Here is a 12,314-nt window from a genome sequence, read left to right as displayed (position 1 = left end):
CTTGACATCAGAGTTCTCCTTTACATCAGAGTTCCCCTTTACATCAGTGGTTCCCATCAAATCCCTTCTTCACATCACATTCTTCATCAAAGTCCCTTTTTTTTATCAGGTGTACCCATCAATGTACTCCCTTACACCAGTGTCCCTATCAGAGCCCACTTTACATCAGTATACCTATCAGAATCCCTCCTTATATCAAAGTCCTCATCAAACTCTCCCTGGAGTCCCCCTAAATCAATGTCCCCCCTTACACCAGTGTCCTTATCAGAGCCCACTTTACATCAGTATACCTATCAGAATCCCTCCTTATATCAAAGTCCTCATCAAACTCTCCCCGGAGTCCCCCTAAATCAATGTCCCCCCTTACACCAGTGTCCCTATCAGAGCCCACTTTACATCAGTATACTTATCAGAATCCCTCCATCAAAGTCCTCATAAAACTCTCCCCAGAGCCCCCCTAAATCAATGTCTTCCCTTATATCGGTGTCCCTATCAGAGCCCCCCTTTACATTGTTGTACCCATCAGAGCTCCCATTACATTTGTGTCCCCATTAGAGTCCCACCTTACATTAGTGTCAAAGCCCCCTTTTTATCAGTGTCCTCATTAAAGTCCTCATCACAGTCTCCCTTTGCATCAATGCCCCCCATCAGAGTCCCCCTTACCTCTGTAAATAGGTTTAAAGAGCAGTGTAACCACAGGGTGGGATCCAGAAGAGGGAGCAGATCCGGATGAAGGAAGTTCTGTCATTGCGTGAATGCCGGGGCAATCACATCAGTCCTAGGAAATGGCAACATAGAGCAGGGGGTGGGGGTGGAGATACCTGCACTCTTGCACCAAAGAATATGCACAGGGTTTCCAGGAAGTGTCCCCATCAGCATCCCCCTTACATCAGAGTCCCCATCAAAAGTCTCCCTGTACCCATCAGAATTCCTCCTTATATCGAAGTCCTCATCAAAGTGTCCCCAGAGTCCCCCCTTATATCAGCTTCCCCATCAGAGTCCTCACATCAGATTCACCATCAGTGTCCCCATTAATGTTCTTCCTTATATCCAGAGGCCCCATCCAAGTCTCCCATTACATCTGTGTACCCATCAGAATCCCTCCTTATATCAAAGTCCTCATCAAAGTGTCCCCAGAGTCCCCCCTTATATCAGTGTCCCCATCAGAGTCCTCACATCAGATTCACCATCAGTGTCCCCATTAATGTTCTTCCTTATATCCAGAGGCCCCATCCAAGTCTCCCATTACATCTGTGTACCCATCAGAATCCCTCCTTATATCAAAGTCCTCATCAAAGTGTCCCCAGAGTCCCCCCTTATATCAGTGCCCCCATCAGATTTACCATCAGTGTCCCCATCAATGTTTTCCCTTCTGTCAGAGGCCCCATCACAATCCCTCCTTATATCAAAGTCCTCAATACACTGTCCCCAGAGTCCACCTTAAATCAATGTCCCTCCTTATATCAGTGTCCCTATCAGAGCCCCTCTTTACATCGTTGTACCCATCAGAGCTCCCATTACATCAGTGTCCCAATCGGATTCCCCCCTTACATCCATGTCCCTATTAGAGTCCCCCCTTGCATCAGTGTCCCATCACAGTCCCCTCTTACATTGGTGTTCCCATCAGAGCCCCCCTTTCATCAGTGTCCTCATCAAAGTTCTCATCACAGTCTCCCCTTGCATCAGTATCCTCATCAGAGTCCCCCTTAAATCAATGGGGTTGGATGCCTACCAGCACTCTTGCACTGGAGAATGTGTGCAGGGTTTTCAGGAAGCTCTGTAAAGCAACCTGTTGGCCCCTCCCACCAGCCATGATTTGGATTAATTGCTTACAGAAGCACAGAGACCTAGTAATGAATCTCTGCGTACATAAAAAGGTAAAAACAGAAATGTTTTATTTCAAAAATGTATTTGCATGTTCAGTGAGGAGGAGACCAGGGAAGGAAAATAATAGGCAGAATAAACTTCAGCTTTAAGTGGCTTGGTGCTGCCCTACCCCACCCTGGATAACCGGGCACTATAGGTATGGAACCATTGACAGAGCTCTTTAGGGCGTGATTGTCCAATATATTGATGAGTTGTGTCTTTACTCTTCTATATTTCATCCCACTGTGCAGTTCGTCCTCCAAAGACCCGAGCGAGGTCAAGTTCCTGCGGTTCTCCCTGGGACAGAGAAAATGCTCGCGGTCAGTGTGCGCCCTTCAATGAGGGATGTGTTCTGTATGCAGGACCCATAATAATATTAATAATAAGAGATTAATGCACAAACTAACATCAATGAGCCGGCTGCAGTGCCGGCCTCAGTAACCTTTGCTGTGCATTGCTTTGATTTTGAATTAATGTATTAATAAATGTAATCTTATTAAAGGGAAATGTTATTAAGTATACATTTTGAGTCACTAATATAACATTTATATGCAACCTATTTTTTTGCGGTGGTATTTTATTTATTGCTTTTTAGATTCTTTTACTGTTGGCTGTCCGTATATGAGAGTACTGTTAGCATCCCTGCTAAAAGACTGCTGAAATAAAATCACTTGGGGGTAAACCTATTTACAGACTTAATCCCCAGCTCCGGGCCATTATACTGTTATGGCAGGTGTTGGGGTGACAACCTGTCAGGGGCAGGTCTTTGATGCCCTGCATGTACAGGATGGGTTCAACCTTTAAGACTGAGGATATCTAGCGACAGAGAAGAATTACAGCGAGAGAGAGCCCTAGGGAGGAGGAGATTATTGCAGAGAAGAAGCAAAACCAAAAAAAAAAAAGATCCTGGGAGTTGGACTTTAACCACCTCAATGCCAGCATGTTACACCCCCTTTCTTTCTAGGCCATTTTCAGTTTCCATTGCCGTGATATTTTGTCTGACAATTACTCAAGCATGCAATACTGTACCCAAATAAATTTGACATAATTTTTTGTGAAAGATAGAGCTTTTTTTTTGGTGGTACCTAAAGCCATAGTTCACCTTTGCCTATGCTGGTTAGGGGCATATATAGTTAAAAACAAACTGTGCAGCTATGATCAAAGTTGAATAATGCCTTTCCTATAGATGTAGCCCATTTATATACCTATAACAACAAATATACTTCCCGAGGACTGCCCAAAAAACTTCCAGAGATTGCATCTCCCCATTTATGCCTTGTTGCTCAGACATTGCTAAGACACGCCCAGCTGTTTACTGTTCACATCCACCATCACAGGAGTGAGCTCTGTCACGGCCAGGGGTCAGGTTTGGAGACTAGTAGCTATAGCAGGATAGGTGCACAAGCAGGTCACCCTGGCGGATGACGCAGGCTCACCTGAGGCGCGGGATCGAAGCACTAACTGGTTTTCACCAGAGCTTCTGAGAGGATTCCCTGCGTGCTAGTACCAGATCGCAGCCTTCAAGATCACCCCACCAAGAGATGAAGGAGGCCAGGGTCCAGTAGCAGATAAAGCAGGTAGGAATCAAGCAGAAAAGCCAAGCCAAAAGTCGGTAACAAGTGGTTGCAGGTTGGGATCAAGTGAAAGAGTGGTCAAGAAACAAGGTAGGTAATGAGTGGTTGCGGAAATAACAAGGCTGTCATGGCCAGGGGTCAGGTTTGGAGACTAGTAGCTATAGCAGTAGAGAGGTTCCCACCAATCAGCAGGATAGGTGCACAAGCAGGTCACCCTGGCGGATAATGCAGGCTCACCTGAGGCACAGGATCTAAGCACTAACTGGTATTCACCAGAGCTCCTGAGAGGTTTCCCTGGGTGTCAGTACCAGGTTGCAGCCCTCATGATCACCCCACCAAGAGATGTGGAGGCCGGGGTCCAGTAGCAGGTAGGAATCAAGCAGAAGCATAGTCAGTAAACAAGCCAAAAGTCGGTAACAAGTGGTTGCAGGTTGGGATGAAGTGAAAGAGTGGTCAAGAAATAAGGTGAGTAATAAGTGGTTATGGAGATAACAAGGCTGTCATGGCAAGGGGTCAGGTTTGGAGACTAGTAGCTATAGCAGTAGAGAGGTTCCCACCAATCAGCAGGATAGGTGCACAAGCAGGTCACCCTGACGGATAATGCAGGCTTACCTGAGGCGCAGGATCTAAGCACTAACTGGTATTCACCAGAGCTCCTGAGAGGTTTCCCTGCATGTTAGTACCAGGTTGCAGCCCTCAAGATCACCCCACCAAGAGATGTGGAGGCCGGGGTCCAGTAGCAGATATAGCAGGTAGGAATCAAGCAGAAGCATAGTCAGTACACAAGCCAAAAGTCGGTAACAAGTGGTTGCAGGTTGGGATCAAGGGAAAGAGTGGTTAAGAAACAAGGTAGGTAACTAGTGGTTGCGGAGATAACAAGGCTGTCATGGCCAGGGGTCAGGTTTGGAGACAAGTAGCTATAGTAGTAGAGAGGTTCCCCCCAACCAGCAGGATAGGTGCACAAGCACAGCACCCTGGCGGATAATGCAGGCTCACCTGAGGCGCAGGATCTAAGCACTAACCGGTATTCACAAGAGCTCCTGGGAGGTTTCCCTGCGTGTTAGTACCAGGTTGCAGCCCTCAAGATCACCCCACCAAGAGATGTGGAGGCCGGGGTCCAGTAGCAGGTATAGCAGGTAAGAATCAAGCAGAAGCATAGTCAGTACATTAACCAAAAGTCGGTAACAATCGGTTGGGATCAAGTGAAAGGGTGGTCAAGAAACAAGGTGGGTAATTAGTGGTTGCGGAGATATGGACAGCAGCAGGAGTGACAAAAATAAGATATTGGCTGGAGAGAGCACAATAATCTGGCAAATCTGGCACAGGAAGTGCAAAGGTGGGGCTTAAATAGGAAGTTCATGGGAGGAACAATGGGTTCAAGGTTCAAGAAAAACAAGACAAAAGGCAAGGTTGTCTAAGGAATTAGGCAGGAAGCTGTCCAGCATCTCAGGTGGCTCAGCAAGAAGAGATACTACCAGACACAGCAGAGGTTGCTGGTTAAGATCTGGGCCCTGAAAAAGGTAGCCCGGGGCGAGGTAATCTCTGAGAGTTTTTGGGGTACATAAATGGCCTACACTTGTAGCAAAGGCATTATTCAAATTTGGTGAAAGCTGCACAGTTTTTTATAACTGTGCAGACACCCCTTACCTTCATAGGCAGTTTGGTGGTAAAGGTGAACTATGCCTGTAATCAGCAGCAATCCCCCTTCCTTTCACGCAGACAAGAACCATTGTAAGAGGAAGGGAGGGCTGGCTGCTGATCACAGCCAGTGTTCACTACTTGTGATCGCTGCGATTGGTTCACAGGGATCACACGACACAGAACCACTCTGATTGGGTCTTTGATCTAAGCTGTGTGATGATTGCACAATCAGAGGCATGGTGAGCATACCTGGTGCAATGTTTATAAACGTCTTCTCAGAACAACAGGTACCCCAACTGTCGGTTTAATTACAACAGCCGGTCATGAGGTGATGAAAGAATTGGCTGTGTCAGATGATCACATGTTGTTTTGGTGGTCAAATCTTTCATCCTCCATCTCCCTCATATGGTGTGGGCAAACCTCTCACAGCAGTAGTATAGTGATCAGTGAACCGAACGATCGGCCTTCCTTCTGTCTGCTGCGTTTGTCTCGGTAATAGAAAGCTCACCATAGGAAGATGTTGACGCTCTTATGACTTGTAAAATTTGATATGGTTAGCTCCAGGACGAACAAACTGTACATCTTCATGTCTCTGTACATCAAAGACCGTTCTATAGATTTTACAGCCTCGCCTGGTTCTGAAAAAAACAGATGTTTTTCTCCGGCAAGCCCTAAAATTTTTCCGTCACATGCAATTAAAAAGAGAAGAAAAAAAGGTCTTGTCTTTTTTTTTCTCCCCCTGGGCCAAATTTACCCAACACAGATCAATGTTAAGCGTGAGATTCCCCAGCATCAAACAGAACATGTGAAGATCATCACCTCGTGTCATGTAACTGAGAACATACAGCCCTCCGCCGCAACGTGTTGACTGATTTGTGCTCGGTGTGTGACATGACAGAGGCTGGGGCCCCAGGGGACAAGACTTTCCACTGGAAGATGGATACCTGTTTATAACATAACTAGACTGGACAAAGTAATAAGTGGGGTTCCTTTTTACTGTTTTTACTGCCAGGTTTATGTGCAAAAATTTGAATTTTCGCATGTAGCAAAAGTCCGAGCTGGCCTAAAGTGGGAACAAAAACTCCAAAGTGGAAGCTTATATTGTAATGTACTGAAGTGGGTGGGCTCAGGGCTGCCATTAAAAATCTTGGGACCCCATACTTCTTTCCTGCCACCAGGGGAGGACTGGGCCAGGGAGGCAGGGGGGCAATTGCCGCCTGGGCCGCTCTGATGCCCCATAAAAAGGCTGCACTGCTTCTGCCACAGACATGCCTAAAGGATTCCTGGTGAAGAGACGTAAAAAGTCCCTGCCACTGACCTACTGAGTGCGGGTTGAAGACAAGGACAAAGCGCAGACCTCCCCCCCAGCATGGATGGTGTAAACTGTGTCTGAGCAGAGGCCGGTTCCATGCCCCACTGGAGATTCTTCTTCCCCAGGCAGCCCCAACCGAGCTGTCCCAGCTCCCCCACCACCCCCTGCTGACCAGGTCAGGAACCTGGATTCAGCCAGTAAGTACGGAGTATGTGAAGCAGAACTTCAGCTTGGAATGGGGGGTCAGGTGGAGGAAAGGAAGAGAGAGAGTGGGAGGGGGGCCGAGTCGCTACACCATGGGCCTCTGGTTTGTACTTGCCCCCTGGGCCGAAAGTTGCCAGTCTGCCCCTGCCTGCCACCCTCCTTCACCCTTGGATGTGATGTCAGCTTTAAGATTATTTTAATAAACTTTTATCTGCAGGTTTTTAAGTTAAGTTAAGTGACAGGGTCTCTTTGATCTATATGGGAATGTTTATTATATAAATAGTATTATTAATAAAGGTCATTTTTCTATGTATACATTTTATATATATATATATATATATATATATATATATATATATATATATATATATATATGAAACTCGGAGCAAATCAATAAGTGCAGTTGAATGCCCCCTCCCCCTGCGCAGCTGCACATACTCTTCTTTCCTTCACTCCCTATCCCACCCATTGGTCGCCCTAATTGAAGTTGCTGCATTTAGAGCTTACACCGAGCTGAGGATCCTCCTCATAGAGCTGAGCCAATCAACAAGCACTATCACTGTCACATGACGGGAAGGGAGTGAGTCAAATGCTCCACCATACCTGAAAATACTGGGCATTCTCTGGCTGAACAGAGGGGCAAGGGCACAAAGGAAAGGCGAGTAGGTGCTGCTGCTGGGGGATGGGACATTAAAGCAAACCTGGTTCTCTACACAATATGGCAGAGGGCATGTTTTCATGCAAAGATCTTACTACCAAAAAAAGATATATAGACAACCATCAGTTATTTTTGTGTACCAAAATCCGCTACGAATAGACTGCAGAAAAGAAACAAAAGAAAACAGGAAGGAAAAAAAAATGGATTTAATGAGTTCTCACCAGACCAGCCAATCAGATTCTATGCTGGACTTTCCCTATGCAGTATACTGAGTGAAAGACAAAATCTGATTGGTCGGTGTGGGTAGTTTCCCCTTTCTTTCTTTGATCATCTTCGGTAGCTCTGTGTATAATGACCAAAAGTCTCCAGTCTTGGTTTATGGTATGATAACATTAAAGAAATAATATTTATCTTTTGCTAAAAAAAGTTTCCGTTCCATGGCTACAAATAATGTCCCGTGGTGTGTGGATGTGTAGTCCGCACATGGTCCTTATCCCCGGCCTCTCATTTTCTGTTTTCTCACTGTTTGCAGGCTCCCCGGCCCCAGTACGAGGACATCTGCTGCAGGCAGCGAGGCCAAAACACGGGGCCCGGTCCCTGGGAACAGACGCAGTCACAGCTTCAACAACTACGACAAAGCCAAGCCAGCCAATCCCCCCGCGGCTGTGACTGAGAAAGGTACGTGACATGGCGGCAACACTAAAAATGATCAATCTATCTATCTATCTATCTATCTATCTATCTATCTATCTATCTATCTATCTATCTATCTATCTATCTATCTATCTATCTATCTATCTATCTATCTATCTGTCTGTCTGTCTGTCTGTCTGTCTGTCTGTCTGTCTGTCTGTCTGTCTGTCTGTCTTTCTCTCTCTGATTCTGTCTCTCATTCCCCCCCATTCTCTATCTCTTATCCCCCCCCATTCTCTCTTTCTCTTTCTTTATTTCTTATTGCCTTGTTATCTCTCCCATTCCCTCTTTCATTCCTGCTTTCTGTCATTCTCTATCTCTCCCATTCTGGTTTCCTTCTTCTCTTTCATTCCCTTTTCATCTCTCTCTCTCATCCCCTCCTCTCTTATTCACACTTTTCTCTAATTTTTTTTTAAATTTCTCTTTATTTTTTCTTCTCTCATCTCCCCTCTCTCACTCTCTCTCTCTCTTTCCTCCTTTCTCTCGCTCCTATTCTCTTTTCCTCTTATTCTTGTTCTCTCTCTTTCTGTGTTTTTTCTTTCTCTTTTGATCTCTCTTCATCTCTCTCTTTCCTACCCCCTCCTCCTCTCTCATTCCCTCTTTTTATCATCATTTCTCTTTTATTCCCCCTCTGTGTCTCATTCCCTTTCTCTCTCATTTCCTCTATCTCCCTCTCTTATTCCCTCTTTCTCTCGTTGTTCCACTCTCTTTCCCTCTCTTTCTAAGCCCTGGTTCACACTATAACCCATGTGTGAATTGCACAGGAGCCGCACCGTATTCTTGTGCAATTCACATGCGAGTCAGTGCAGTGTGAGTTGAGCCCATTCATTTTGAACTGGCGCAAATCACACCGTATTGCACCAAAAAAAGTGAAGGCACCTTTTTTTGGAGCTGCACCACAACCAGATCTCAGTCATTTTGTACCATGCGATCCTGTGCGGGCAAACCGCACTGCGTTTCCAATCCCTATGGGGTGTTGTTAACTTTGCAGGGCCGATCCTAGGGTCACAGGCGCCTGGGTGCAGAAATGGCGTTGGCGTGGTCATCTTACTGGCTCCTCCCCTTTACACATGTTTCTATGGCAACGACTCAAACACAGAGATGCTCCCCTAAGAAGTCTTCCTTACCCCGGGACCCTCCTACGATCTCTTAACAATAAACAAATTACAGGAAGAGAAGCAGAGTACTCTAATGGGAACTGGAGGGGGGTCTATCTAATGGACACAGAGAGGGCATCTGTTAGAGAGTCTGTTAGACAGAGCCCCCAGACAGGAGATGGTAAGAGACTGCAGACTTGATACAAGAGATGGTCAGAGACTGCGGATATGATACAAGAGATTAATGCTATGATGCAGCCTCATCAGTGCCCACCAAATGCAGTCTACCAGTGCCCACTAAATGCAGCCTACCAGAGCCCACCAAATGCAGCCTTATCAGTGCCCACCAAATGCAGGCTTATCAGTGCCCACCAAATGCAGCCTTATCAGTGCCCACCAAATGCAGCCTTATCAGTGCCCACCAAATGCAGCTTACCAGTGCCCACCAAATGCAGCCTTATCAGTGCCCACCAAATGCAGCCTTATCAGTGCCCACCAAATGCAGCCTACCAGTGCCCACCAAATGCAGCCTACCAGTGCCCACCAAATGCAGCCTCATCAGTGCCCACCAAATGCAGCTTACCAGTGCCCACCAAATGCAGCTTACCAGTGCCCACCAAATGCAGCTTACCAGTGCCCACCAAATGCAGCCTACCAGTGCCCACCAAATGCAGCCTTATCAGTGCCCACCAAATGCGGCCTACCAGTGCCCACCAAATGCAGCCTTATCAGTGTCCACCAAATGCAGCCTTATCAGTGTCCACCAAATGCAGCCTTATCAGTGTCCACCAAATACAGTCTTCCAGTGCCCACCAAATGCAGCCTTATCAGTGCCCACCAAATGCAGCCTACCAGTGCCCACCAAATGCAGCTTACCAGTCCCCACAAAATGCAGCTTACCAGTGCCCACCAAATGCAGATTACCAGTGCCCACCAAATGCAGCCTACCAGTGCCAACCAAATGCAGCCTTATCAGTGCCCACCAAATGTGGCTTACCAGAGCCCACCAAATGCAGCCTTATCAGTGTCCACCAAATGCAGCCTTATCAGTGTCCACCAAATGCAGCCTTCCAGTGCCCACCAAATGCAGCTTACCAGTGCCCACCAAATGCAGCCTTATCAGTGCCCACCAAATGCAGCCTACCAGTGCCCACCAAATGCAGCTTACCAGAGCCCACCAAATGCAGCCTACCAGAGCCCACCAAATGCAGCCTACCAGAGCCCACCAAATGCAGCCTACCAGAGCCCACCAAATGCAGATTACCAGAGCCCACCAAATGCAGATTACCAGAGCCCACCAAATGGAGCCTTAACAGTGCCCACCAAATGCAGCCTACCCCCCACCCTGACCACACGCTCAGATACCCCCCACTCTGATCACACCCCCCAGATACCCCACCATCCGGATCACAAACACCTCCAGATACCCCCACCCTGATCACATGCCCAGATACCCTCACTCTGAACACGCCCCCCAGCTACCCCCCACTCTGATCATACCCCCTACTCTGATCACGCCCCCCCCCCCCCAGATACTCCTTCATCCTTATCGCACACCTCCAGATATCCCCACTCTGATCACATGCTCAGATACCCCCTACTCTGAAAACACCCCTCATATACCAGCCCCCACTCTGATCACACCCCCCAAATACCCCCCCCCCACTCTGATCACAGCCCCCAGATACCCCCCATACTCTGAAAACTCCCCTCATATACCCACCCCCACGCTGATCACACCCCCTTAGATACCCCCTCACTCTGACCACCCCCCCTCCAGATACCCACCACACTCTAAACACACCACCTAGATACCCCCCCACCTAGATATCCCACCCCACTCTGATCACACCCCCCTAAATACCCCCCAGTCTGCTCACACACTACAGTCTTTCTTTACATTACAGTATCTCCCCTGTCTGGGGACACTTACTTTTGTCAGGCTCCAGAATGAGGACACATCATGGGACAGCCTCAGACATTAGGCTCACTACAGGCTCCTGGGGGAGGAGCCGAGTGCAGAGGGGTGGAGCCCTGTCCATAGTGCTGCATGTGGATCTTCTGATTGGCCCTCCGCTGTGGCCAATGGAGACAGAATAGGCGTGGACTAAAGCATGTGAGAGACACCGGCCGCTCTCTCTTCTCCCGCACTGATAAGGGAGGGGGAGGGGGGGCACTCTGACAGCCCGCAGCTCGCCTCTCCCCAGTGTCACAGCGCCGGCCCTGTGTACACCTCTGGAGGAGGAGAGGACAGACCGGCGCCGCAGCTAGTCTCTCCCCTGTGTCACAGCGCTGGTCTGTGTACGCCGCTGGAGGAGGAGAGGACTCAGTGCCACTGGAGCTTCGGCGCCCCTCCCCCGCCTCAGCTCGCGGCGCCTGGGTGCGGTGAACCCCGTGAACCCGCCCAGGATCGGCCCTGTAACTTTGTATTGACATCTGCAGCGGATTACAAACACCGTGCGAATGCAATGCGGGGCGGGAGATCACTGCGTTTCCTGCATTACACAAGTGTGAAACTAGGCTTATTTCACTCTTCACTTCAATATTTATTTATTTTCTTGGCTAGGTTGTATCTCTTTCTCTTCTTTTTGTTTTCTCTCTCTCTCTCTCTTTTCCCTTTCTCTGTCTTTCTTCCTTTCTTTCTTTCTCGCTTTCTTTTTCTCTTTCTTTCTTTCTTTCTCTTTCCCTCTTTCTTTCTTTCCCTCTTTCTTTCTGTCTGTCTCACTCTTTCTCTCTTTTCCCTTTCTCTCTCTCTTCCTTTCTTTCCTTTTTTTTCTCTTTCTCTCTCTCTCCCCCTTTCTTTGTTTCTTTCTCTCTCTCTATCTTTTCCCTTTCTCTCTCTCTCTCTTCCACTCTTCCTCTCTCTCTCTTTCTTTATTTCTCTTTTTCTCTATCTCTCTTTCTTTCTTTCTCTTTCTCTCTCTCTCTCGCTCTTTCTTTCTTTCTTTCTGTCTCTCTCTCTCTCTTTATTTCTCTATCTATCTTTCTTTTTTTCTTTCTTTCTTTCTTTCTTTCTTTCTTTCTTTCTTTCTTTCTCTTTCTCTCTCTCCCGCTCTTTCTTTCTTTCTTTTTCTCTCTCTCCCGCTCTTTCTTTCTTTCTCTTTCTCTCTCTCCCGCTCTTTCTTTCTTTCTCTTTCTCTCTCTCCCGCTCTTTCTTTCTTTCTTTTTCTCTACAGTAAACCCCCTTCCATCGCGGGGGTTACGTTCCGGACCCACCCGCGATAAGTGAAAATCCACGAAATAGAAATACCCTATTTAAATACACTCTA

The 12,314-nt window shown here is 47.4% G+C and overlaps 1 protein-coding gene across 4 annotated transcripts in view; it reads left to right on the top strand.

Moving 5' to 3' along the window:
• NAV2 (neuron navigator 2) overlaps positions 1 to 12,314 on the top strand; it is a 713,755-nt gene that overhangs the window by 510,773 nt on the left and 190,668 nt on the right. For 2 of the 4 annotated variants that reach the window (XM_082270271.1, XM_082270273.1), the window contains exons 6-7: positions 2,118 to 2,186; positions 7,788 to 7,933. In XM_082270271.1, coding sequence (XP_082126397.1) covers positions 2,118 to 2,186; positions 7,788 to 7,933 — 215 coding nt within the window. The remainder of the gene's footprint in view (positions 1 to 2,117; positions 2,187 to 7,787; positions 7,934 to 12,314) is intronic. The other 2 variants (XM_082270274.1, XM_082270272.1) reach the window with 1 other exon arrangement.

This window comes from Pelophylax lessonae (assembly GCF_965119305.1).
Source record: "Pelophylax lessonae genome assembly, chromosome: 10".
In the NCBI taxonomy this organism is placed as follows: domain Eukaryota; kingdom Metazoa; phylum Chordata; class Amphibia; order Anura; family Ranidae; genus Pelophylax; species Pelophylax lessonae.
Note: the sequence above shows the minus strand (reverse complement) of the source record. Positions and strands in the feature narration are given on the sequence as shown.